The sequence below is a fragment of the Musca domestica genome, unplaced genomic scaffold (genome assembly GCF_030504385.1).
Source record: "Musca domestica strain aabys unplaced genomic scaffold, Musca_domestica.polishedcontigs.V.1.1 76, whole genome shotgun sequence".
NCBI classification, from domain to species: Eukaryota; Metazoa; Arthropoda; class Insecta; order Diptera; family Muscidae; genus Musca; species Musca domestica.
This window is the reverse complement of record NW_026712396.1, coordinates 3,210,750-3,237,924: the sequence shown is the minus strand read 5'-3', so window position 1 is coordinate 3,237,924 and position 27,175 is coordinate 3,210,750. Positions and strand designations below refer to the sequence as shown.

Here is a 27,175-nt window from a genome sequence, read left to right as displayed (position 1 = left end):
TTTCTTAACTGGTTTTAATTTGTTCGGGTTCTAAGACTGATAGACTCTTGTCACTGAGTTCAAGAAAGATAATACACGCATAATCTTTTTGGAAACGTTAGAGTGTCAGCATTAAACTAGGTAATATTTTGTGAACCCACTGCCGTTACTTTTCAGTATTTTATTTTACATGTAATTTTAGGCGTAAGACCCATTTGTAAATCATTACTATTTAAAAAAGAACTATCTTACCCTAGAAAAATAAAGTACTCCAAATAAAAAAAAAATTAAAAATCTGCGAATTGTTGCTAGATTTTTGTGCAAATTGGCTCAGATGTAGCTCATAAAAGTTTGCCCCATACACGACCATTCTTTTCAATCAAGATAACACTTTTATCGCTCTGCCATGTTATTCTTCCAAGTCTCTACCTCAACAACAAAGTCATCTAACTTCAATTGAAATCGATTTAGATGTAGATACACCCAGCAAATTATATTATAATTGCAACGGATTGCAGATCATGAGATGTAAAAAGTATTCGTTCTGGCAGTATCTACCAATTAATGACTTTCCTTATTGTAGTTGCAATTTTTGCAAAGGTGTTATTTTTTGGACAGCAAGCTGGTAGTCCTTTCTCAGGGACGAAAATAATTCTAAAACTTTTGCTGCATTCATTTTCGAATAAAGGCATTGAGTAATCCAATTGGAATTTTTATTTCTGTATTTATTATAAGTATATTTCAGATTCCGAATGTACATTTTTTATGCCTAAATGTAATGCACCGAAAACATTTCAAGGAGAGTCAGCCTGCCTCTCTACTCGCTTCAATGGATTGATGCAAGAGACATGAAAAAGATCTGACATAGACCACAAGAAATAGCTTACGCTTTGACATAGAAAAATTTTCTGGCCCATCAATCTCATATAGTTGTAATTGGTTCAAGTACGAATATGTACTTGAAGTACACTAACTACAGATCCATTATTCGTTTAAAGATCCTATTGGAAACACCTGTAAAAATAATTGTGGCCATGTGTCTCTTGCTGTTTTCCTTTTAAATATACCAACATTATTTATCCTCTTCATTTATTTCTCCTCCGGGACAGGATATTTGAGATGACTTTCATGTTTGCGGCATTGCCTCCGCCACATGACCAAATTTCACACGATGAGTTTTCAGTGAATTACTTTGTGTAAAAGTGCTACCACAAACGTTACAACAATATGGTCGTTCCCCAGTATGTCTGCGTCTGTGAATATTCAAATCCTTTGAATATTTAAAACTTTTTTCACATTCTTTACACTTATACGGTCGTTCATTGGTATGCGATCGCATATGATCCTTCAATTTAGTCGATACCCGAAAAGTTTTTTCGCATAGTTTACATTTATATGGCTTTTCGCCCGTGTGCAAACGTTGATGATATGTCAATTCAGCTCTGCGTGGGAATGCTTTGTCGCACATATTACATTTAAACGGCATATCACCGGTGTGTCTCCGCATGTGTATGGTCAGTTGGGTTTTGTTTACAAATGAACTGGCACAAATGCAGCAAAGGAGGCGAGTTGTTGATGTGGTGGCAGTATTTGTGCTCTCATCTTTGGTAGCTTGCGTTTCTTGGCTTATTTTCTGTTTGAGGGATTCATTTTCACTGCCCCTATGCTTTGCTGCAATGTGCCAATTTAAATATTTCTGCTTGGAATATTTGCGGGGACATCGTTGACATTGAAAACGTCTGTCTCTAGATGGTAAAAATCCGCTCACTGTCTCTGAACTATGTTGGGTACGCATATGATAGTACATACTATAAGAACGTGAAAATTTACTACCACAAATGGGACAGACTGATTTTTTATCTTCCGGGACATGTGCATTTCCCAGGTGGAAGTTTAAATCTTTAGTGTTTTTAAAAACTTTTTTGCATTGTGGACATGCTACTGCGACATCAGCACAATCATATGGATAGTTCTTGGACTTTTCTCCATCTTCAGTACTTATAATAGAAGGGCTGTAAAATAGAAGTATGGTGAGAAATTGTTTTAAACTTTTGAAATTAAATTTACATTATGTTGGCCTCATAATCCTGATACTCGGACTCACTATCACATTCCTTTGATACAACACTCAATGGATTTTCAATTGGTTCTATTTTTAACGATACTTCCATAATGGATTCCAAATTGCTATAATCATACAGTTCACCTTCTACATCATCTTCCTCATTTTCCATTTTTATTTCACCTTCAGTTTTGTCCTCAGACTGCTTGTACATGATATCCTTTATGAATTGTAAATATTTCCCATTAATTGCTTGTACTTGTTTTATAAAGGAATGTGAAGACATCAACTTTCGTATGCATTGGGAACAAATAAATTGGCTTATAGTAGTTTCATTATCAGATTTTATCTAAAAATTCAGAGATTTGTGCAATAATTAGGATTATTTACAATTTGTTGATCCTTACATCTATATTTAATAGTTCCTGCAATAGGTCACAGTATGTCGTGTGAATTTTCTCTCCACCATAAACATAATGAATCTTTTTGCATAGTGGCTGTAAACCTTCTGTTTGATTGAAACAAGCTCGACATCTTTGATACAAATTCTCTTCCGATATTGCCACTGCCATCCTATATTATATTTATTATATAGTTTCGATTTTAAGAAAACTGTGTATTCCGGAAAGAGGTCGAAAGGAGCAAATTATTTTGTTTAGCAAAACAATTGAAGGAAATTTCGTTAAATAGGGATCTACAAATCGAAAAAGGGAGCATGTTGAGTTTCGGGGTCCTGCTCGGATCAAGTTTCAAATTTTTAACGCAGGTGGGTATTTTTAACCTGATATAATATCCCATAATGGGCCCATTTTCGACTTTTTATGTGGTTTTCAAAAAGTTCCGATACAAAAATTCCATTTTTTTTATATTACTCAAGAACCGATTAAAACCAACCTGTCATATGACCACTTGTTAGAAAGGTATTTCCATAAGCTTTCAAATAATATATAATAATAATTTGCTGTAATCAGTTTAAAAAGATCTACACGTGGTAAAAATTTTAAGTCAACCCGAGCATAGCCCCTAAAGTCAACTTAAGCCGAATACAGGTGGATGCATGGTACAATGAAGAGAAGGTAGGTCAACTTTGAAAAAATTGCAAGTATAGAGGTCTACCTGTTTGGCTTGTAATGTCAGAATTAGTATCAAAACAATAAAAAATCAAACAACTTGTTGCATTTATTTTGAATAAATCATTGAAAACCGCGATAATTGTATGAAAGGTCAACACTTCTTTTCAAATTCATGTACTATATATCTCTAAAGGATTATTTCCCTACAAAAACTCTAGATTTTGTCGATGCATACGTTGAAATAAACATTTTGAAAACAACCGAATTTGAATGTTTTCTGAACAATTTTTTGTTATTGAAAAGAAAACACATACATAAACTAATAAAGATGACATATTAAGCCAAGAAAATAAACAAATTAAAATCATATGGTAGTTCTGCCCTACCTTGATATCATTGTACCATGGGTGGATGTATGAGCGCTTGAGAGCACTGATGTGTCAAAAACGAAAATTATAAAATTTGTGCATAATATGTTTATTTTTTAACTGTTTTCTTACACAACGCGATGTGGTTATAATATGTGTTTTGAAACAACTCAATTTTAGTAAAAACTCTTCGTTTTTTTTTTTTTTTTGAAACTTTTTGGGGTGGGGATTTTTAATAAAAAACAAGTTTTAGTTATACTAGTAATATCTCTGGACCCGTGAATTGCAGCATTATGGAAAGAGTGTCGTCTATAATTTGGCATCAATTTAGTCGACCCACATCATGGGCCAATTTTTCGATCTTTTGGGGGTTGTAAAAAAAAATACGGGTATAAAAAATTGATAATTTGACTATAACTTACGAACCGCTTTTAATAACCATTATGTGACCACCTGTTGGATAGGTAAATCGATGCCTGTCTAGCCGGAGTCTTGAACTCGGACGTTCGGGGCAAAAATCTGAAGTCCCGGCTCCGTCCCAAAAATAAAAAAAAAAAAAACAAAAAAATAGTTTCCCGGAATCAGGGTAAAAATAAATACCTCTGGAAAAAAAATCAAATAAAAAAGAAGTATTTTTAAATAATTTTAACTAATTTGAATAGTTTTTCATTCATAGTCTAGTGCAGACAACCGGTGCCATTACCAATACTAATCTTGAAGGGAAAGTGTTCAGCAATATTATATGAATATGAAATCATCAAATTAACCGATGTGGTATCCTCAAACATAGCGGATAAGATAATGAAACCGATGGTCTTAAGGGAAATACGTAGAGTCGAGAAGAATCACCCATAGTTAAGATATTTCTTGACGTCGGAACACATCACTTCCCCCGGCCGACCTTATAAATAGGATTGATCCAAAAAGTATTTTCGGTTGTTATAAGAAAATAACGAAACGTCTGGAGCATGGTCGATTACGATCCTTTAATCTATAGCTCTAAGGAAAATGTATAAACAGGAAGGCGTTTACTGAGCCAACGATCTCCTACGCTACAAGACAACCGACCAACAGTCAACGATCATTTGCATAACTGAGTGTAGGATCTTTACTTTGCAAAGAAGCTGTAAGAGCTGTCGCATGGTGTTTTGTAGAATCATTTTAACTGAAAGTCGTCTGCGATATCAATAGAACCCCTGTCTTTCAGACCCTGCATTCAGTCTCATTCAGCCATTCCGAATTGCCAAAACTCCATTCAAATTACATGCCACAAGCAAAGATATTTCCACTACATCTAACTCATCAATGGTTCTTAATTTTAGCGGAATATGTTTTTCACGACGAGAAGTTCTTTCATGTTTGTTATATGATACTGGTCAATTTGAAGGACTTCCTATAGAAGACCAGAAGGTCTTATAGAAGTCCAGAAAATCTTCATATAGAAAACGAGAGGGTCTTCTTATAGAAGATCATTATTTCTTGTAATAGAAACCCCAAAGTTGTTCTTATAGAAGACCCTAATATTTTCTTATTGAAGACCAGGAAATCTTCAGATAGACAAGAATGATCTTATTTATATAGACCAGAAGTTCTTCATATAGAAGCCTAGAAGGTCTTCATATAAAAGACCAGAAAGTCTCTTACTGAAGACCAGCACCGGGTCTTCTTATACAAGTTATTTAATTATATGTAAATGATTCACATTTGTTGGTGAATCATTTACATATAATTATCTAATATACGATCAAGTTTTGACTATAGTAAAGTCTGGGAAATTTGGACCATTTCGATTCAGATATAGCTATGCCCCCAAGTATATTTTTGATATGATTTTATATTTAAGCTTTTTCAAAGTCATAAAATGCACTGTTTCGTTTGATTTTAAAATCTATTTTATTCAACTAATAAAATGCATTATTTGTGACGTTGGCTCCTCCTGCACCCCCATGTGACCCAATTTCATACGATGGGCTTTTAACGAATTACTCTGTGTAAATGTACTGCCGCAGACAGTACAACAATAAGGTCGTTCTCCGGTATGCACCCGTTTGTGTATATTCAAATCTTTGGAATATTTAAAACTTCTTTCGCATTGTTTACATTTAAAGGGTCGTTCATTGGTATGGGAACGCATGTGTGTTGCTAATTTTGTTGAGACACGAAAAGCCTTTTCACACAATTTGCACTTAAATGGTTTTTCACCCGTATGTATGCGACGATGTGACGTCAAATCGGATGTACGAGGAAAGGCTCTATCACAAAGATCACATTTGAAGGGTTTTTCACCCGTGTGTCTTGCCATGTGGACAATTAGATGGGCTTTATTAGAAAATGAGCTGCCACATACAAAACACAGGGGTCGTACATCCGGCTTTTTCTTCTTATCATTGCAATTGCTCGAGTTGGAGTCCTGGGTATTATCTGGGTCATTTGAATGTTTCTCTTTAATGTGGAAGTTCAATTGACGCTGTTGTGTATATCGACGATGACATTTATCACATTCAAAGGGTTTCTCTTTAGTGGGCAACAAAGACTTGACCGATTCTGGATCGTGTAGCTTACGCATGTGTTTGTACATGTTACAGGAACGTGTAAACTTTATGCCACACAAGGGACAAGCACATTTTTGATCCTCCGGCAGGTGGGTGTTGCGCAGATGTCTTGTCAATTCTTTGGAATTATTAAAAATCTTATTGCACTGTAAACATGGCACTGCAATGTCTTCATCCTTGATATCTTTGCTTTCTAATCTCTTGGTGGAGGGTTTTTTATTTTTTGTATTTGATTTTGGTTTCGATTTTTCCTTAATGGCATCAGATGTTAACAGCTCCTCATTAGCATTCGTATTTTCCGAAATATCAGATTCGGTTTTTGCTAAACTATCCTCCATCTCTGGGCTGAAGATTGAGCTGGAAACCAAATTATTATTGTTATTAAAAACTTAATATAAGAAGATTTTATGTGCCACTTACTCATCTCTATTGCTGTCCTCAATGGTATTTAAATTATCTGCCAAATTGCACCCTTTATCATCTTTTCCGGGCGTTACCTTCTTGTCGTTCACCAGGTCTTCATTATTTTCTAGTTTTATTTCCAAACAGCTATTTATATCAATTTCAGACTCTTGTAAGCAATCTAATGTTTCAGAGCTCTTTAGTAAGCTCTGTAATTGTTCATTGGCCGACCAGGCTTGTTTTATAAATCCATGGGATTGTTTGAGTTTCTCCGAGCAAGATTGGCAAATAGATTTTGGCATTATGGCTGAATCTGCATCGGCCAACACCTAAGGAGACACAATATTCATTTAAAGCTGTAGTTTATGGACATCAATCATGCTTACATTAATACTTGTTACATCCTTCAATAGTTGGGCATATGATAGCGACAGGGATTGGTCAATAACAACAATTTCTTCAAGGGATTCTAAATCATCTGCCAGGCAAAGGCATGTTCGACATTTATTTCTATTCATTTCAATATCCAATACCTTATTAAATTATTTAAATTAGAAGTAAACTATTTAAACGTTATTTCCTTTTGGCAGCGAAACTTGCTTTTTGTTGGTATAATCTTGTTTTCTTTTGAAATGCTTCTTCTTTACATTTAGCAATAACATATGTTTTGTTGTTGTCTACTTCTCATCCATAACAAAACCTGTTAAAAGGGGGAGACTTAAACAAAGGGTAGGATAGGTCTTGAAGTTGAAATTCTTAAGGATGTAAGATGGTATTGTGGAAAGGGACGTATTAACATCCTACGCCACGATCTATTGGCCTTTTATAAAAATACACAGTGTTTTTTGATAAGGAGGACTACTTGTCCTTTATCAGTAGAACAATTGGATTCCAATAAGAAAATAAATAAACTAAGATGTTTTTAGTGGGTCTTACTGGCCTATATACGACCAATTAATATTTTCCTACATGTCTGACTTGTCTTGTATAAAAATACAGGGTGAGATAAAAAACTGCAACAACGCCATAATTTTTTTCTTTTTTTAATTTTATTGAATAAATGCAAATAATTTTGTCGGAAATAGCATAAAATTTTAGAATAAGTTTAGATTTGTTCGAATTGGTCGCATTTGGCACGAATAATGGCCGTCCCACCCTGTCTGAATGTTGCTCTGCGGTATTTTGGCTATTCACGGCGAAGCGCTTGCTTGAGGTGATCGACACTGGTATTTTTTAGTGCCAACCTTGCTTTCCAAAATACTCCACACACAATAGTCCATCGGATTGGTATCCGGAGATTTTGGTGGCCATTCTGCGCTGGAAATGAAGCGAAGAATTTTGTAACCATTCTTAGGTGGCGCGTGTTGAGTGCGATGGTGCTGAGTTCTGTTAGAATATTCAAGGTCTGCGACCAAAATGTTTGCGTGCCCAAGGCTTTAATACACCTTCCAGAATATTTTCGCGCTAATATTCGGCCTTTATTCTGATGCCACTGTCGATTAATACGAGCTGAGAGCGACCATCGGGTGTTATGGCGGCTCACACAATCACCACGGCCGGCGCTTGAGTTCTGGTGGCCAACCGAAGTTGTACATTTTCAGCTGACCTCTTTGGCAAGTAAACACGATCATTTTGTTTGCTGGACTGGACTGGACTGCTGGACAATGAATGTTTCCTCATCGGAGAAAACCAATTCGGCAGTTCAACACTTTCGGCCAAGCGAAGCAACTCTTTAGCTCTTTTGAGTCCGAGTCTATTTTCTTTCTGTTGCGGTGTCAGTTCTTGCACTTTTTGGAATTTCAATGGCTTTACCCCGAGCTCATTTTTTAATATTTGCCGAATGGAATATTGCGATTTGTTCAGCTCAAGAGCCATTTTTCGGCCACTGCGACACGGGTTTCGATAAAGTCGCTTCTTTACTTTTCGAACCATTTCTACTGATGTTGCTGTTTTCTTCCGTCCACTTCCTTGACGTCGGGCTACGTTACGAGCAATGGTACGAGACACAAAAGATTTATTCACATTTAAATGCTGGAGTGCTCTAACGATAGCCACTTGTGATTTTCTCTCACTATTACGCTTGAATTCTATCACGAATAACTTTTTTTCTTACCAAAATGCTTTTGTACGCTTATAAACAGTATAATGAGCTGTCACTGGAATAATTTTAACAGTTGTCGGACGAGTGGCTTAGAAATGACAGCAGTCTGAAGTTGGTTGCAGTTTTTCATTTCACCCTGGATTTATGGGAGCTATAACTATGTCAGAATCGTTTTGTACAAACTAACCAACTTTGTTCCATTAAGAACTTGATCGTATGTTGTGAAATTCAAACTTATTGACTGAAATTATTATGGTGAAAATCTATATGGAAGCTATATCTAAATCTGAGCCGATCTCGACAACAATTGGCAAATATATTTCCAGGCTATCCAAGTGATCTATTTATCCGGCACCTTGAAACTATACTTTGTAAATTTATTTATAAATTATATAATAAATAAATATTGCGAGGCTATATCTGATACCTGTACCGAATATCAGAACTACAGCTAAGTCTGAACGATTCCACCAAATTCGTCAGATTTGCTTCTGGACTGAGTTCTGTCTTTTGAGCTGATAGTACACACTTAGTGTAAAATAAATTTGAAAACGGGTAAAGATTTTTAGGTAGAAATGAGGACATGCATAATGTCGACTTAAGAGGTAATTCTAGATCCTTAATCTATACCACAGTGTAGTGAAAGGTAAAATAAAAGATAAAATAAAAGAAGATGACTAAAATTGTATTTATAAAAAATCAGTTTTTTGAAGTTTTATTTTTTAAATGCATAATACGGGAAATTTACCTTTCTTCTTAATAGTAATAAAACTACACTTAAACTACATATCTACACAATACATGCATATAAGTTTATATATCCTATGATAGTAAATGATTTATTGATGATGGGACTGATGATGACGCTGGTGCTGATGTACTTGTTACGGATGACGATGCACCGGCACTTGGCGCTGTTGTTGCTACATTATCATCCATGTGACCCAATTTCATGCGATGAGCTTTCAGAGAATTACTTTGTGTGAAAGTACTGCCACACACTGGACAACAATACGGTCTTTCGCCGGTATGTATTCGATTGTGAATATTTAGATCTTTTGAATATTTAAAACTTCTCTCACATTGATTACATTTATAGGGTCGTTCGTCGGTATGAGAACGCATATGGGTGGCAAGTTTTTTATACACCCTAAAGGCCTTCTCGCACAGCTTACATTTGTATGGTTTCTCACCGGTATGGATGCGTCGATGACATTTCAATTCAGAGTTGTGGGCAAATGCCCGCTCACATAAATCACACTGGAACGGTCGTTCTCCCGTATGTTTTCTCATGTGAACAATAAGATATGCTTTTTTGGAAAACGAACAACCACATATGGAACACAATGAACGATCTTCCGCTTTGTTGTTTTTATTATCTGCCTCATCAGAATTTTCGCCCGCCTCCTGGTCATTACTATGTTTTGCCTTGATGTGATTATTCAGATGTTTCTTTTTGGCATATTTCTGTGGACATTTATCACATTGATGCATTTTTTCACTGGCCGGTAGGAGATTTTTCACTGTATCCGGATCATGTTGGGTACGCATATGTTTGAACATATTACATGAACGTGTAAATTTTATACCACACAAGGGACATGAACACTTCTGTTCTTCGGGTACATGAGTATTCCTTAGATGTCTGGCCAATACTTTGGCATTTGTAAATATTTTTTTGCACTGGGTACATGGCACTGCAATGGCTTCTTCCAATGATTCTCTTATTTTTGATGTTCTTTTCTTTTTCCCCGTGAGGTTATCACTAGCGGAAGTCGTGTCAGTCTTTGCCAGCCAATTGGGATCTACTTCGTCGTCTTCGTTATTGCAGTCACTATCGGAAAAGTCTGCTCCGTTCATTTTCGATGAATCCGAATCAAAGTCAATGTCATCATTGGGTATGGGTCTGAAAGTGACAAAAAAATAAGTTGTTGCAAATACTTATGCTTACTGAATTTTGAATCTAGCCCTTTTCCCATCTACATTGGCAGCCTAAATCCAATTGCCTAACTTTTTCCAAAATTCATTCTTGGATATTTCTTACATTTCATCTTCAATTTCGCCAGAGGGGACTTTTACATTTTCCTCATCTTTAGGTGGGACTGAATCAACTGGATTTCGGCAAATGTCTATTTCAGTCTTGTTGCATCGAACACTGTCCATTTCCTTGTTCACCACATCATCTTCGTTGTCGTCAGCGCTTTCCATTTTTATTTCCAGACACTTTTCTATATCAATTTGTGATTCCTGTAGACAATCCAGGGTAGATGTTTCATCCATGCCATCTTTTTTCAACGTGGACATTAAAATTTCATGGCTCTCCTTGGCCTGTCTTATGAAAGCGTGGGATGACTTGAGTTTACGTGAACAGCAGGCACAGATAAATTGAGGCATTTCCGTGCATTCGATATCCTCCATCTGTAAAATAAGACAATTGAAGTTAGAGTTACAAATAAATATTTAAACTTTCTATTATAAAGTATTGCCTTTACTTACACTTATATTTATAACTTCCTTCAAGAGTTCACCATAGCTTAATTCCCTTGATGGCGACTCCTCCTCAATGGCCATTTTTTGTAATGCATATAAAGTTTTATTCTTATTCAGGCAAGTGCGACACTTGTCGTCGGTGTTTTTATTATTTTGTTTATTCATATTTTTTGCATATTTATATTGTTTACAACAAACAAATGTATTTTGTTGTTTTGCGTTTTTTTTATAACAAACTGTCAGATATCAGATACTTGCATTTGACACTTGATACAAAAACAACGAGTCTGTTTGTTTATGGGGCAAATAAATGGGGTGTGGGGTTGTTTATTTACAACAGGGAGAATATGTTAACAGAAGTCAGCTGTTTTATACAGTGAATGTGAAAAGTTGGTATGTATTTGTTTTTAATGGAATTTAACAACACAAATGCTAATGTTTTTATAGTGGAATTTAAAAAATGGTCCGTTACAAATACGAAGACCTTCTTGTTATATGTGAGCAAGAATTCTAGACCCCAATTTTTTAATTTGATATATATAAATTTTATTATGTAATTAAATGTAAGTAGGATTATCTATATTATCGATAAAAGAGCCACCACCAAAAAAACAATTTTAAACGAGTTTTCTTTGATAAAATTATATTAAACGATAATAAATTTCCAAGTCTAGTAACCATTCCAAGGACTTCAGCAGAATGGAAGATAGGCTAATCGGTCGGCAGTTAGTTCAATTGACTAATTTTCTTTACTTTAAAAAAAAATACATCGCTGTTTCACGACCTTTCACCATCCGTTTTTTCGGGATGGGCTATGGCACAATATTTGTCTATAAAATCAAAATGAATTCTCTGGTTTTGGATTTTCTTATTTTGCAGACTCACTAAAGCAAACCTCAAACCCACTTTGGCCTTCTTGAAGTAAGTTTTGTAAGAATGAGTTCAAGGTTTCGTCTGACCTTTTATTGTATAATTTGGGAAATTTAATAGACTCATCGGCAGCAGCTTAGATTTTTCCCAGTTTATGGGATTGTCCTCATAGCTTCTTCGAAGTACTTTATGCACTCTTAACTTTGCTGACTGCCTGCCGACCAAGGGGTTTAAAACCACCCCAAGGATGTATATTTTTTTCAGAATTTTAAAGTTCATGTTGGATTTTGGTATTGAAGAATTGCCTACTTTGGTATTTTTGAGTTGCTTTTGAAATTTGATGCAATACCGAAAATACTTAGTACAACTCACTATTTAAAATGTACGCCTTTGTGTATGAAAAGATCAATCATAATTTTATTAGATCTTAATAAATCTTATTCTAAATATAAATTATTATATTATTGCCAATATTGTTGGTTATATAAAGGACTAATAAATATTAACCTTTATTATTGTATTGGGAATGGAACGCCATACAAAAATCAAACCCAGACAACATATTTCTTCCGGAGGTTTTGTATTTCTCGGGATAGTTAAAACTGGTTCCAAAATTTCCAGGGTGCTATCTTCAGCCGATCGAGACATTTTTACATAAGTGATTCCTTGTTCCTTAGCTAAGTTTTATATGGAATCTTTTCATTTGTAGTTTTAAATACCCATATCTAATCATTACGCTTTTTAGCCATTCTTTTCAGCTTCAAGCTGGGCAATTTACTCTGTCCTCCTTATGTCGTCGTTCCAACTTCATTTACTGGATAATCATAACTTGTCAACTGGTTCTTTTGATTATTCAGCATTTCCAGATGCTTGGTCTTAGTCTGATGTAGTTTTAAAGAATTACTTTGCGTGAATGTGCTATTGCAGACATTACATTTGTAAGGTCTTTCTCCGGTGTGTGTCCGTTTGTGTATATTTAAATCTTTCGATTGCTTAAATGCCTTCTCGCATTGGGTGCACTTGTAGGGTCGTTCATTGGTGTGCGTACGCATGTGTATTTTTAATTTATTCGATCTTTTGAATGCCTTTTCGCATATCGTACATTTGAATGGTGTCTCTCCCGTATGGACACGGCGATGCACCTGCACGTCATAGAGTCGTGCATAAGCACGACTGCAAAAGTCACATTTGTACGGTTTTTCGCCTGTATGTCGTCGATAATGTATATCCAAATTCGATTGACTGCTACAAATTAAACCACACAGCGTGCATAAATACTGCTTGGGAGGCTTTTTCTCTTTTTTCGGTTTACTGTCCGGACCATGTTTGTTTTTAATGTGAGCCATTAGTTTATACTTGTCACTGTAGGCTCGATTACATTGATCACAGACATCGGTTTTGGTTAATTTCCGGGGTTGTATTTGATGTTCTCGTACCGTTTCGGCTTCATGAAATGCTCTCATATGGGCATACATATTATAACGACGACTAAATTTCACCGGACAATGGGGACATTGTATCTTCAATTCATCCGGTACATGGGTATCTTTCTTATGACGATTCAATTGTATTGAATTGGGGAATATTTTTTCGCATTCATCACATCGTACGGGTAGTAATTTTTCATCTATAGGTTGCTCGTCATCTTCTCCATCGTCAGGTGGCTTGTCTTGTTCATCTTCATCCCCATCTTTATTTATTTCATTGTCATCCAATGGATCGAATGTACTTAGATCTTCTTCAGAATCGTCTGTTTCGGGATTGTTGCTTGGATCTTCATTGGGGGAGATTATTTTCTCTTCGGCAAGGGCAGGTTCATTTAGCAAACAAAGCGGTGGCCTTAAAAAATAGCAAAAGGAAAAGTAGTTCGTTATTATTTCTTAAGGAAAGGATTCAAAAATATATGAAGTAAGAATCAATTCTCGGAGAGTTCAGTATTCAATGAAAGATTAAAAAATGGCAGGGTGTTTCCAACTAATGAATGATTGCATTTTTTGATTTAAGAAAAATACAAAATGAACTTACAACACATCAGGGACATTTGTATTTTCGAATTCTGATTTGATGGCTGCATCTTTGCACGATTCATCTTTATGTTCGGACTGTTGTGTATCGCTATCCGTTGCATCAGGTGGATCAAAATTATAATCCGATACGGGGCTACAGGAATCTTGATGTACCTCAGCTTTGGGTGCAGCTATTGAGCTTTTCCATGTGCCCTCATCAAATTCATCGATTTCCTTTTTTATTTTCTCATCGTCCAATTCCTTTTTCGCTTGTGAAGTTCTCTCTTGTCTTGTGGCATTTAGGGAACCCTTGAGAAACAATTTATTGCACCTGCGAACTTGCTGGATAAAGGCATACGATTCACGTATCCTTTTGCAACAGCTACAGCATATGCCTTGTGATTTTTTGCCATTTGCTTCGCCATCTTCATCTGCTTCAATCTAGAAAGGATATTATTAGATTGCACCTCTTGGTAACAACATAAACAAATGTTCATCCCACCTCCACATTGGCTATGAATTTTATTAACTCCTTATAGGATTTGTTGATGTGTGATGTTTTCGGTTTGGTACTCAGGAGTTTTAAGTTAGAATTTGACTTTAAACAAGTGCGACATTTGTTGTTTATTTTAGTTTTGCTCATATTTTTTAAATATATTCTTATTGTTGGAAATTGTTTTTCTTCTCTCTCCTATTTTTCTTATAGGAATAAGTAAATCGACTTTTGGCTTATCGATTAATTGATGGTTATACCATGTCCAGACTTACATTATTCGATTTCTTGTTCTAGATAGAAAAAGATTAAAATTCAACAAATGTGAATGTCGGCTATTTGTTTAGAATGTACATATGAAGAACATGTAATGATCACCAATTTCCCAATGTTGAAAATTGCGCAACAAATAGCTATCCAGTTGTATATTTTATTCCATTAAGACATTCACTGTAACTGATTAACACACATTTTACATCGATTTGTATTTCATTTTTAAACTAACGATATTTGCTCTCTTATGGAGAATAAAAGTAAATGCATATGTCCATCTTATATCCAAAGAAAATATGAATCTACTATTTACAGCCTTAGAAAGATTGGATAACCCTCTGCATACTTTGAAATTTTATTCCATAAATTCATTCACTGTGAATGGTAACCTCAACCACTTTACATTGATTACACTGAGAAAAATGTGTACTTTGTGAAACGTGTGTGACATATGCACCATATTCGGAGTTATACATTTTATTGATTGTGGAATGTCATAGCAATTGATATATCTAAAACAAAACTCATTTCAGACCCTCAAAAATGAGTACATAAGAAGCATTCTATAATAATTGTTTTCGTCTTGTCCCAATTTGTCTTCAAGTGTTCTTCCTTGGATTACGTTTACACCACTATATCGAGTGAACTTGTAGTATCAATATCCTATAAGTGTTTTTCATTTGACGTATATGGATTTGTTATGTGTACAGCCTTTTATCCAATTAGCCACCAAAAGTCTCAAAATTTTCTATAAATAAAGTATAACTTTTATTAGTAACGAATCATCTTTGATAAATGGACTATCCAATAATGCACTGTTTGGTATTAAAAATCCACTTTCATGACTATCAAATTCTTGCGAGACTAGATCTTTGCCATTTTGCGAATTCTGAAATGAAATTTTAGTAAATATTTATTTATTTTTGTAAATAATGGGGAAAATGTAACAAACCTGGGCAACTATAGACATTTTATATTTTAAATTGCCATTAGTGATTTGTTTAAAGAGACCACCGGTATCCAAAATAACACTATTACCAGCTGATGACGAGTGTAGCGAAGCGGAAACATCAATCAATTGTAGATAAAGGAAATCACGATGCAAATGTTGAAAGGAAGCCTTTACTTTTAGATTTTTGCCTGCAAAAAAGGGTATTATAATAGGAATACAATTTATAAACAAATAACAAAGAATCCTTAAATTTATATAGAATTCTTAAATTTTAAATTAGAAATACTAAGAAATGCAATAACTTATTAATAAAAATTAAAGTTTGAATCTAGTATAGTTTGTACGTTTCAAACTTAAATGGATAAATATAAGGAAAAAAGGAGTTTTATTCCCTCCAGACCTCTCTTCTTATAACTCAATTATTAGAAACATTCAATTGGAAACAACAAAATCGTTGGTAATCTCTTCTACTTGTTTGTCTTGGATCTACAACCATACAAGAACACGTTCCCGCGGTTCCATCTGGCATTCACAGGACCGGGGACGTAGGTTCTTTGAAATGGCCACTTTTTGTATATTTTAAATGGAAAATGGTTTAGAAATTATTTTTTGAGTACCTCCCTGCACAGATCCTGCTTATATCTTCTTAGATGTCTTATAATCCTATTTCTTATTTTTTCCTTTTTTCTTTGTTCTTTACTTTACTTTGTCATAGTAACTCACTGGACCGCCTAGATATTTAACCCTTTAATATTTCATTTGTTAATTAGTAATATATTTACCCTTAATGGAAAACGATGGACTTGTTTGTATAGTAACATCACTGTTATTTTCAATTTTCTTGGTAAAATTTTCAATTCTCCATAGGTAGGTAAAGCTTTTTCCATTTTTTTCTGGCGGCAATGTTGGCGAATACATTGGCATTGCGTGGTGTTGTGATGCGAATAAAGGAGAACTATAACTTTTTGTTTTGATTTTAGATGCTGTTGTTGTTGTTGTTGCGGTTGCAGTTTTCGTCTCAGTATTACTCGAAGGTATCGGTTGCAATAATACAATCGATTTGCTAGGCGTTACGTCTGTTCTATTACAACCATCTTGTTTGCTTATAAGCAAATTTTGAATATTTTCCAAATCTTGTTTCAAACGTCCTTCTAACAATTCCAATTCTTTAAAGATTTTTTCTTCCAACCCCTTAAAGGATTTTGTCATTTCATTTGCCCCACAAACTCCTTTAAGGGCTTTTGTTGTTACCGCTTCAGCACTTGCTTTAACATCGCCAGCCGTTACGGTACACACAGCTTTTTGTATTTCACTTGGTGGCTCGTCACCATCATCGTTGGCTATTGTCACTGGTTTTTGAGTAGCGGAAAATGTTTCGTTTGAAGTTTCTAGAAAAAAATGCAGCAGAATATATAAATTCTCAAACTTTTTTTGGATTATTAAACGTTGTATTTCACCTAAATTTGTTGGATTTTGTTTGATATTAATGGGTCTGGCATTGATCATTGTAACACTTTGCTGCCACACAGCATTGAGAGCACACACAACAAGAAATGACACCTTAACAAACTGTGATGGCATATTCCTCATGGAATCTCTTAAAACTGCCAATGTTTTATTTGGAATGAAAAAAAACAAACAATTATCTCTTCTTCCACACGCACACACACCCGCTCGGGAAGATTCGCATTTACTGACTCATTTATTTGCTCTTCAAGTGGTTTGGTGGTGGTCCCCCGTGATGTATATGGGGTGTTCTTTTATAAACTTGTAATATTTGCTGCCCAATAAATAAAAAAAAAACTTAAAACAGATTTGCCCTCGTGTTGTCTTGTCTTGTTTAAAAATAGATCATATCAAAACATAAACATAACAAAAAACAACTTGTAAGGCACACAATACTTTATGTTGTTTCCATAAGGTAGCATCCCACATTCTTTTGGCAATTTTTTAAAAATACAAACATCCAAAACGAAAATAGAATTGCAGTCGAGTCGAGTTGGCTGTAAAGGTCTTTTATGGAAATAATGTCAAAGAGTTATCGAGAAGGAAATAAATCACGAAAGTTCTTCGGTTTAGTTTTCCGAAATAAATAATAAAAAATAAAGTCCTATTTTGAATTGTAAACATCGAACCCAAATAGATATTTAAATAAAAATTTAATCAATGGCTAATACATCGCCAGTTTTGTACAAGTGTTTGCTTAAATTGTAAGCAGTTTCGGGGAGAAAAAAATAAATATTGTTGTTTAAACTTTATATTGTATTTTATTTTACCTTAAAAATCTACATCTATACTTTTTTTCCACTTTTCAAAATGTTTACTTAGCATCCAGTACTTGTAAAAAGTGGCATTTAAAAAAAGGAATTTTTATTAAATATTGGAGTGTATATTATGATGAGTTGCATTTTTCATATTTCGAACTAATAATACAATTTTTTGTTTTTGTGTTCGATCTTAATTTAAAAGTAAATGATTTGCCGTCATTAAAAATTAGATTAAAAATGATGGGATGACATTTTACATATACTATGAGCCTAAATAAAAATTGCATTGCTAATGCCAAAAGATTTTTTAGCAAATTAAATAAAAAAGTTTAAAAACATTAAAAATAAAAATTAAAAATCTTATTAAATAAAATAAAATGTCGATGTTAATGTGTATGTCGTCTGTGTGTGTATGTTTGTTAGACAAAATTTTACAACATTTTATTCATAAGCATTTCGGGATATTTTGTGTCTCCAGAATTACTATTGGTGTTGTGGGTAATGTTGCCGGTGTTGTTTATTGCATTATTTGTTGTAGGAATATTGGGATGAATAATGGCCGAGGTATTGGGCATGGGTGGAGGAGGTGCAGGATTATTATTTGTGTTATGTGACAAATTTCCAGTATTTGTTGAACTTGTGTTATTTAACAAACTACTGCTAACGCTATTGTTGTTCATGGCATTATTCATTAGAGTATTTGTCGTTGCTGGCGCCGAATTGTTATTATTTATTGGATTTACCGGATCGTTTGAATGTTTAGTCTTTGTTTGATGTAATCGCAATGAATTACTCTGGATAAATGTACTCTCACATACATTACATTTATAAGGCCTTTCACCGGTGTGAATACGTCTATGCACCGTCAAATCTTTCGATTGTTTAAATGCCTTCTCACATTCTGTACACTTGTAGGGTCTTTCGTTGGTATGGGTTCTCATGTGAATTTTCAGTTTACCCGATCTCCGGAATGCCTTCTCACACACGGTACATTTAAAGGGTCTCTCACCCGTGTGACTCAAATTATGCATTTGCACATCGTACATGCGATAAAAACGACGATCACAATGATCACATTTAAATGGCCGCTCACCGGTATGCCTACGATAGTGGACATCCAAATTGGGCTGACTGTTACACGTGAAACCACACAGGGCACATAGGAAACGTTTAGCTGGTTGTTTTATTTTCTCTTTTTTCGGTTGATTACTATCCGGTCCATGTTTACGTTTGATATGATCCATAAGTTTATACTTATTGCAATAACTCTTTTGACAGTGCTCACATTTAACGCTGTTCCTTTCCTTTTTCGGATTGGCTTTTTGTTCTATTACGGGTTCGATTTTATGCAACGTTCTCATGTGTGTGTACATGTTGTGACGTCTACTAAACTTGGCCGGACAATGAGGACATTGCACCTTTAATTCATCCGGTAAATGTGTGTCTTTCTTGTGTCTTTTCAAGAGATTAGCATTTTGGAAAACTCGATCGCAGTCTTCACATGGTACCGGTAAGTTTTTATCCTCATCGAGGGTTTCGCTTCGAGGGGCTCGTTTTCTTGTCTTACTCTCCAAAGGATCATATGTTGGATCATCTTCAGCCTTAACAGAGTCCAAATCACTAAGAGAATCATCATCGGAGAATACTTTTTCACTTAATACACATTCTGGAAATCTAGAATAAATAAATGTTTATCAAAAATAAACTTGGATAACCAAAAACAATCAACTTACAATTCTGCGGCTTGCTCATCCTTTTGTTCACTTTCCTCCGTCTTGATGGCCACATCATCATCCGGCACTGTGGAGGAAGGCAGCGGTCCAGGGGCAGCCGTGACAACATTTACCTTTGTAGTTGTATCGCTAATCTTAATAAATTCCTCCTGTGTATCGGTATCATCACCATCATCATGGCCATCTGGTGGCATAGGCTCAAAATTGTCATTCGAAAAGGAGCTACTTGAATCTGAATCCACCTCCTCCTTTTTGGGAGCATTCATTTCCTCGTCATCAAAGGGATTAACCTCTTCCTTAATACTTTTGTCATCGCACTCGTCCAGCAATACATTTTCCGTTGCAAAGCTTTCTTCCAATTTATCCAAAGGATTGTCATCTGGTATATTTATTGTGCTCTTTAAGAATATTGTATTGCATTTTCGCACTTGCTTGATAAATGTATACGAGTCACGTATCTTCTTGCTGCATATGGAACAAATTCCTTGCGGCATTTTATGTTCATCGTCGGTATCAAACTGGAAAAAAATAAAATTTTGTATTACAAAGAAACTATGCAGGCTGCTGGCTGGCACATACACCTACCTAGCTAGCCAGCCAGCCAAACAAACAACTCACCTCAACTTGTGCTATGTGATTTATTAATTCCATGTAGGTTTTATCAACTTTCATCATTTTCGGCTTTGTGCTAATGGACTGCAATTTGGTGCCGGATTTCAAACATGTTCGACATTTGTTATTTCTATTTATTATGCTCATTTTTTGCCCAATATTTTTATTCCCGTCTCCATCAAGCTCAGATAATACACAATTTTTTATTTATTGCAGATTGTCATCTAGCTCGGGCATTCACATTGCGTTGATAGCATGCCAGTCTATGCATATAACAGAGAGATGTTAATTTACAGGTTAAGTAGAAAGAGTCAAATGTTACTGTTACGCTTTGAATTAAGTTTTTTAATAAAAACCTGTAGCAAATTAGAAAAAATAGGGAATTTGCACTTGTGGATTATATGTACAAGAATGATAATGCAAATTATAGCTTCATTTCTAATAACCAACTGCAAATTACCTGTTGGGTATGTCTTTCATATAGTCGAGTAATTATTAACAGGGGAATGTTAAGTTACAGAAGGCTGTGTATCACATTTAATGTTTTTCTAAAAGATATACAGAATAATTGGATAAGGGAGAATATCCTTAAGATACTATTGAATTATAATACTGATGATCTGGGTTTATAATCAGAGGTGAATGTCTGAATTTATCAAAAAAACAGAGACAGTTTACCGAATTTAGTAAACTCTTAGGATTTAAAATGTCAAATCAAATAGGTCAAATAAATCACCATAAAAGAGTTTTTTCCCGCAAAATCCGGTAAACATACTATATGTGAAGTACTGACTGTTATATAGAAACAAATAATTTAAATAAAAAACTTTAAAACTTACCAATTTTTTAAAACCTTATTCACATTTTCTTTATAATCAAATTATTAAAATAAAAAATCTTGATAAATTTAAAATTTTTAAAAACTGTTTTCACTTCGTCTTTAAAATTGTAATTTGTTATTTTAAAAACTAGTTCCACCAATCAATCAATCTGTCTATAATTTGCTACTTTAATTAGTAGAAATCTCTACAGTAAGGATAACATACATGCATAAACATGTATAATTTCGATGTAAAGTTTATTAACATCCATCACTTTTGTCTTTATGGTGATGGACTGTAATTTGATGCCGACTTAAAAACATGTTTGACATCGGTTTTGTCTACCCATGCCATACATTCCCAGCATTCACATTAAGTTGATAGCGCATTAATATCTTTCACTTAGCAGCGAAATGTTAAACAACAGAGTAAATATCCTTTACTTAATATACACTTATATATCCTGGTTAATTTTGATCCGATCGACACATATTTTACATGGGTGTATTATAGGACTTTCTATTAAAATACAGATTTAATATTCATGATTTCATTTATTTACATAACTTCTACATATCGATTTACCTGATTCATAATCTAAGCCAGTCGAAAATTATTTTTATTTCTTTGCAAGAAAAATATATCTAAATTTAATACACTAAAATCTCCATATTACGTTGGAAGACATTGATTTGTCTTCTGCTGTTTTAGATGGGTACGTTTATGTACTGATAAATTGTATTCCTGGGTAAATCCTTTTCCGCATTCGTTACACTTAAAAGGTCTCTCGCCGGTATGCACCCGTTTATGTTTTATTAGCTTCGAACTAACACGAAACGATTTCGGGCATATTGGACACTTGTAAGGTTTTTCTCCCGTATGCAAATAACTATGTTTTTTCAAATCATATGATGTTAAAAATGAATTACCACAAATTTCACAAACATATGGCTTTTCACCAGTATGATGGCGTCGTATATGAAGTTTCAAATGTGTTGTAGTTGTTGATGCATAGTTACATTGCGAACACATAAAACGTTTAGCCGTATCTTCTGATCTCGCAGTATGATCTTTAATAACTTCTATGTGCGTTTCAGTGGGATGTATTTGTAATATATGATTTTTTAAATCTCTGCTACGTTTATATTTTCTGCCACAATGCACACATGCACTGTACATATCCTCGCTGATGTGTACAAAACGTTTGTGAGCATACAGCGAGGGAAAATCTTTATAAACGTTACCGCAATCATCACATGTTCTTGCCAACGTACTGATGGGTCTACCATCTATTACATTTGACTTTAAATGCTTTCTTTCGATATTTATCATATCTTTTATGAACTCATCATCATTTTCACTTGAATAGGGAGAATTTTGTTCATTGGGTGCTATTTCTAGATTTGCAACATCATCCTCTGATTCAGAACAAGCTGAAAATTTACTATAAAAAAATGTTCTTAAAATGTTGGGTTTTTATAAAAATGCACAACAAACTCACCCATTTTCTTGTCTCTGTTTCACATTCCGTTTCAAAGCTTTAAATTCGATTCTATGTTCATTCCTAATATGCTCTACCAAATCCAATTTTTTCAGTGATTCGAAGGAACAAAATTTACATTTGAACTTATCCTCTTCGGTAGGGTGTTTTGTACGATTGTGGTAGTTAATGGCCGGTTTGCTTTTGGCTACATAAGCACATTGCTGGCACTCAAAAAGTTTATAACTATCCTTTGAGGTTTTTGTAGCGATTTCCAAGTGTTGTCTCATAAAAGCGCTAGGTTGATCTATACCATGTAGCTTGCGCAAATGTTTTAGAAGGTAGGGTCTTTTGAATGCTTTTGCACAGAGTGGACAAGATATGTCTATCAGAGATTTATCCAAATTGAAACATTTTAAAGAATTGCCGTCAAACCGGGCACACCTGTTTTAAGAGGAAAGAAAAAATTTTATTTGTATAACAATACACTACAATAAAAACGTACATTTTCTCGGAGTTCAAATCATGGAAATTTAATTCTGCCTGAGAATTACTGACATCTGCTTCTACGTTGTCTTTATAAGTACTACGTTTATATTGGTTTAAATTCAGAATTTCTGTGTGCTCTTCATACTGTAGCCGGCCAACTGTTGTTTTATAATTATTTGAGATTGCTACTTCTGGGATAGTGCGAACATGGTCCTTCGATATGTTAGGCTCATCTATTGTGTCGATTTCACCTTTATCACATTGATTTCTGTTAGTATTTATTGTGTCTCGACATTGTTCTATATTTTCTACGGCATCTTCCCTTGGAATATCTATGACATCTTCTTGTAAACAGTCCAATTGATTATCAGTTATCATGACCATGAGTTTGTGATTGCACTCTTTAATTTGGTTAATAAACTTGTACATGCGATGAAATTGACCACAACAAATCATGCAAAGTCCTTGTGGCATTTTAGCTTTTTGTTCCATAGTGAGCTGTAATAAGATATTTTGTATCATCTTTGCGAGACTTACTTAATGTTATTACCTCGAGTTGTGTATATTCTGTTAAAAACTGGTCATATGTCTGGGAAGGATTCGATTTGGGAATCAATTTGAATAGTGAGCATAATTTAGTATTGCTTTTTAAACAAGTACGACATCGTAGTTTAATTTCCTCCATGGTTTTTGGGGCTTGTTGTTTTGTTTGTATTTATTTAGTCAACTTTACATTCACTGTGAATTAATAACATACAAACGAAGTTCTTTATAGTTGTCAAATATAATATTAATATAATGTTAACGGTAGCATAATTAGGACTGTACGTTTACCCCATAATTTCTGCAAATTGTCACTGGAATCTGTTTCTTTACCCAAAATTCTAGTGAGAGCAACTTGAAAGAACAATGTTGACAGTTGTGTAACTGAAGGTTTGAAATTTGTTCAGTAATAGTCAATGATCAATTAAAAAAAGAAAAAAGGCAGACTATTGTGTACAAGTACGCTTCAACTGTAAATAGTTACGAAAATTAAAAACAAGTCATATATCATTGATTAACAATTCTTTATTGTCTTAGAGTTGTTTATTTTGCAAACTGAATTCTCAGTGAATTGATAACAATATAACTTTACAACATATTACTCCCCTTTCTCCAGTACCTTAGAAGGGAGATGTCAAATTACCCTTCTTGATGTGGCGCAATAAATCCTATTTCCTTATTTTACGAAATCCTTTATTGGATTGTGGTAGGTTATTTTGGAGAGGTTTTTCTAATGAAAACAATTTAATATTTGACAATTTAAGCTTTTTTCAGATATTAAAATAACCCCGAATTTATTTTTTAAACCAAAAAAAGTTTACTGTTTCTATTGGCTTCTACTGGCTCATTCACAATGAGATGGGTACCATTAATACCTACAGTGTTAATTAACAAAATTAAAATTTTGAACTCTATTATTTAATATTTTTACTTTATTCGCCTTTTTGTTTTTATTTTCACATTACATTTTTTATTAATATCTTTGTGACTTTATGTACAATTTAAATCTGTTATATAACTTCTTCGTGATGATCCTCACTTATTTGATGAACATTTAATTGCGCTTGATCCTTAAAATATTTACTACAAATCTGACATCTTGGCCTCTGTTCTTTTGTGTGCGTTCGTTGATGTACCTTTAGGTTATATGTTTTTGTAAAACCTTTTCCACATTCAGTGCAACTATATGGCTTGACATCAAGATGTATTCGCCTATGTCTTTCCATGTGATTTCGATCACGAAAACCTTTAGCACAAATTGGACACTTATATGGACGTTCACCGGTGTGCATATAACGATGCGTCTTAAGATCAGCTTTTACGACAAATGCCTTTGGGCAAAATTCACATTGATGTGGTTTTTCGCCGGTATGATGACGATATGTGTGAATTGTTAAACATGTCAATGTGGAACAGACATAGGAACATTCGGTGCACATATAACGTTTATCCTGCACCACATTTCTAACGCGGTTTTTGGGTTTTAAATTCTTTGCCAGATGCTTGGCTTTTATGTGTAGTTTTAAATCGTAGGCTCTTTTGTATTTACACTCACAATGAGGACACTGACTATAGTCACGTTCAACATGCATCATACGCCGGTGTGTATGTAAAGCCTTTGAATTCTTATAAATATTGCCGCATTCTTCACAGCGCCTTGGCAGCGAACTTGTAAGCTCAGAAGTGGTTCCTCTTTTTTTCATTCTTAAGATTTGTCGAATAGTGGTTTCATCGCCGCTAGATGCCTCCAAGCTTTCATCAGTAATAGCTTTATCGTTACTCTCAGAATTTTTGTGTTTGTGTATTAAATTTTGTATAACATCTTCAGAGATCATGTCGGGTTCTGTGGTTGTATCCTTCAAATGGCTAAAATTATAAATAAATTAATTTCTTTTCTTCTATTTATCTTAAACTTATACTCAAGGCTATTAAATTAACTTACTTAGCTCTACTTGTATTCTCCAAGATCTCCCTTTTGATCGACTTAACAATGGCCAAATGACACTTTATGATGTGGTGCAACAAATCATATTTCCTAATGGCTATGTAGGGACAAAAATGACAGTTAATTTTGTCCTCATCTGTGCCATGTTTGGAACGTTTATGAAAATGTAATGCAGCAGATGTTTTGGTGGTATAATCACAGAGTTGGCATTGTAGCATTTTTTGGGTTTTAGTGGGTAACATATGGGGATTACTTTGATGTTTTGTCGAGTTTTCATCATTTGTGTATTGTTTTATTTGCTCTTTGTTTTGGGAAATATTTCCTTCCGAAGGTATCGAAATGATTGCTGTATGTGATTCGTAAAAGTTCAGCAATTCATTATTATCAACATGAGATGAGTGATATATTTCCTGGCAATGTGGATGGGTTTTAGCTGACATAGTTTTATCAGTTTTATGTGATTTTCGAGAACGCCTTTTAATGCAGAGAATGTCTCTAATGAACTGTTCATCGTCGGTGGAGCAGAATTCAGTGCTCATTTCGATTTGATTTTGAGTTGCGGATAGACTTTGAATTATGTCTTCCATACATTTGTTTGACGGAACGTCCGAGTCAAGATTTGATTCACTGAAATTTATAAGAAGGGATGACTATTTAATCGCTATAAACAAGAAAAAAAGCCCTCCTTACTTATGTATACGTACTTTGCATTCGTTTCCAGATCATTTTGTTTTCGAAGAATTTTTATAATCGAAAGATGTGATTTTTTTGTATGAGAAAATAAATCAAACTTCTTTATGCTGGTATATGTACAAAATTTACATTTGAATTTATCTGTTTCACTGCCATGCTTAGAACGTTTGTGAAAATGCAAACCCGCCAATGTCCTGGCAGAATAATTACACGAATTACAATTGTATGTCTCTGTTTCCCTTATTAGTTCATCTTGATGGAGTTCAATAAGATGTTGATCGGTATTTTTCTTAGTTTCATATTTATTATCACAGTGGTTTTCATTTAATATTTCCTCTTCCTCCTCAATAACACTTTCATCGTTGTCATGATTATCGTAGTTCGATTTCAATATATCCACATAAGGCACCGCAATTTGCTCGATCCCATTCTCACATTCAACTGGTAGTTGCCCTTCTATTGAGGCGGTCTCTTTTACATCTATTTCTAAGAAATGTTCTTCTACACCGCTAGAGCATATTTCCTGATCAAGATCCATTTTTACTTTATTGGGCCCGAACATAACATCAAGACCGCCACCAGTATCTACCAGATCCAACATATGGGATAGTTCTTGATTGGTGCGCTGTATTTGTTTCACAAACAAATACATTTGATATACTTGTCTACAGCATTCTGAGCACAAGTTTTGTGGTATGTTACATTCCAGATCACCAAATGTCTAATTGGAAGAAAACGTTGAAATAAATGAAAATAACTTTTTTTTGAAGTACGCAGTTTATACCTTCAGTTTCGCCAACTCTTTCAGTACATCAATGTATCTCTTCCTTGGTTTGGAATATACAGCTATGTCTGATATTTTAACCAAATCATTCACACAATTCTTTAAACAGCCGCGGCAAGCCTCCTCAACATGTTCCATTTTTGCTATGTGGAAGGGAAATCTTCTAGTATTGGCAATTAAGCCGTTT

The 27,175-nt window shown here is 34.4% G+C and overlaps 5 protein-coding genes across 5 annotated transcripts; all 5 read right to left on the bottom strand.

Moving 5' to 3' along the window:
* Positions 1-272: 272 nt before the first annotated feature.
* Positions 273-27,175, bottom strand: LOC101896219 (uncharacterized). The gene is made up of 27 exons (XM_059130525.1): positions 26,989-27,175; positions 26,216-26,925; positions 25,509-26,138; positions 24,580-25,432; positions 23,040-23,521; positions 22,556-22,978; positions 21,731-22,498; positions 20,240-20,363; positions 19,622-20,139; positions 18,373-19,562; positions 17,079-17,225; positions 16,404-17,009; positions 15,622-15,809; positions 15,436-15,558; positions 14,672-14,689; positions 14,406-14,594; positions 13,923-14,344; positions 12,692-13,736; positions 11,034-11,273; positions 10,582-10,955; positions 9,371-10,443; positions 6,823-6,914; positions 6,455-6,765; positions 5,408-6,391; positions 2,449-2,614; positions 2,047-2,390; positions 273-1,991 (listed from the first exon to the last, which is right to left on the bottom strand). The coding sequence occupies exons 1-27, from the start codon at positions 27,124-27,126 to the stop codon at positions 1,106-1,108; spliced, it is 13,044 nt and encodes a 4,347-aa protein (XP_058986508.1). The 5' UTR covers positions 27,127-27,175; the 3' UTR covers positions 273-1,105.
* On the bottom strand, positions 5,293-7,056 carry LOC101896390 (zinc finger protein 271). Its single transcript, XM_020035809.2, has 3 exons — positions 6,823-7,056; positions 6,455-6,765; positions 5,293-6,391 (listed from the first exon to the last, which is right to left on the bottom strand). Exons 1-3 carry the CDS (start codon positions 6,952-6,954, stop codon positions 5,380-5,382), a joined length of 1,455 nt encoding a protein of 484 aa, XP_019891368.2. The 5' UTR covers positions 6,955-7,056; the 3' UTR covers positions 5,293-5,379.
* Positions 15,377-17,638, bottom strand: LOC101896059 (uncharacterized). The gene is made up of 4 exons (XM_005180838.3): positions 17,079-17,638; positions 16,404-17,009; positions 15,622-15,809; positions 15,377-15,558 (listed from the first exon to the last, which is right to left on the bottom strand). The coding sequence occupies exons 1-4, from the start codon at positions 17,209-17,211 to the stop codon at positions 15,418-15,420; spliced, it is 1,068 nt and encodes a 355-aa protein (XP_005180895.2). The 5' UTR covers positions 17,212-17,638; the 3' UTR covers positions 15,377-15,417.
* Positions 17,863-20,469, bottom strand: LOC101895718 (zinc finger protein 79). The gene is made up of 3 exons (XM_020035808.2): positions 20,240-20,469; positions 19,622-20,139; positions 17,863-19,562 (listed from the first exon to the last, which is right to left on the bottom strand). Exons 1-3 carry the CDS (start codon positions 20,378-20,380, stop codon positions 18,320-18,322), a joined length of 1,902 nt encoding a protein of 633 aa, XP_019891367.2. The 5' UTR covers positions 20,381-20,469; the 3' UTR covers positions 17,863-18,319.
* On the bottom strand, positions 21,290-23,756 carry LOC109612090 (zinc finger protein 708-like). Its single transcript, XM_020035814.2, has 4 exons — positions 23,574-23,756; positions 23,040-23,521; positions 22,556-22,978; positions 21,290-22,498 (listed from the first exon to the last, which is right to left on the bottom strand). Exons 1-4 carry the CDS (start codon positions 23,706-23,708, stop codon positions 21,727-21,729), a joined length of 1,812 nt encoding a protein of 603 aa, XP_019891373.1. The 5' UTR covers positions 23,709-23,756; the 3' UTR covers positions 21,290-21,726.

What these genes read in the sequence shown, in the direction of transcription:
- LOC101896390 (XM_020035809.2), bottom strand. Translation starts at nt 6,954, where the DNA reads ATGAATAGAAATAAATGTCGAACATGCCTTTGCCTGGCAGATGATTTA. An exon ending in AGGATGTAACAAGTATTAAT is followed by an intron (nt 6,766 to 6,822) that starts GTAAGCATGATT and finishes GTGTCTCCTTAG; the next exon opens with GTGTTGGCCGATGCAGATTC. An exon ending in GAGGACAGCAATAGAGATGA is followed by an intron (nt 6,392 to 6,454) that starts GTAAGTGGCACA and finishes TTTGGTTTCCAG; the next exon opens with CTCAATCTTCAGCCCAGAGA.
- LOC101896059 (XM_005180838.3), bottom strand. Translation starts at nt 17,211, where the DNA reads ATGAGGAATATGCCATCACAGTTTGTTAAGGTGTCATTTCTTGTTGTG. An exon ending in ACAAAATCCAACAAATTTAG is followed by an intron (nt 17,010 to 17,078) that starts GTGAAATACAAC and finishes ATTTTTTTCTAG; the next exon opens with AAACTTCAAACGAAACATTT. An exon ending in AAATGTCTATAGTTGCCCAG is followed by an intron (nt 15,559 to 15,621) that starts GTTTGTTACATT and finishes ATTTCATTTCAG; the next exon opens with AATTCGCAAAATGGCAAAGA.
- LOC101895718 (XM_020035808.2), bottom strand. Translation starts at nt 20,380, where the DNA reads ATGAGCATAATAAATAGAAATAACAAATGTCGAACATGTTTGAAATCC. An exon ending in ATCACATAGCACAAGTTGAG is followed by an intron (nt 20,140 to 20,239) that starts GTGAGTTGTTTG and finishes ATTTTTTTCCAG; the next exon opens with TTTGATACCGACGATGAACA. An exon ending in GATGAGCAAGCCGCAGAATT is followed by an intron (nt 19,563 to 19,621) that starts GTAAGTTGATTG and finishes TATTTATTCTAG; the next exon opens with ATTTCCAGAATGTGTATTAA.
- LOC109612090 (XM_020035814.2), bottom strand. Translation starts at nt 23,708, where the DNA reads ATGGAGGAAATTAAACTACGATGTCGTACTTGTTTAAAAAGCAATACT. An exon ending in CAGAATATACACAACTCGAG is followed by an intron (nt 23,522 to 23,573) that starts GTAATAACATTA and finishes ATCTTATTACAG; the next exon opens with CTCACTATGGAACAAAAAGC. An exon ending in AAACAGAGACAAGAAAATGG is followed by an intron (nt 22,499 to 22,555) that starts GTGAGTTTGTTG and finishes ATTTTTTTATAG; the next exon opens with TAAATTTTCAGCTTGTTCTG.
- LOC101896219 (XM_059130525.1), bottom strand. Translation starts at nt 27,126, where the DNA reads ATGGAACATGTTGAGGAGGCTTGCCGCGGCTGTTTAAAGAATTGTGTG. An exon ending in ATCATCACGAAGAAGTTATA is followed by an intron (nt 23,522 to 24,579) that starts TAACAGATTTAA and finishes ATCTTATTACAG; the next exon opens with CTCACTATGGAACAAAAAGC. An exon ending in CCCATCATCAATAAATCATT is followed by an intron (nt 6,915 to 9,370) that starts TACTATCATAGG and finishes TTTGCCTGGCAG; the next exon opens with ATGATTTAGAATCCCTTGAA.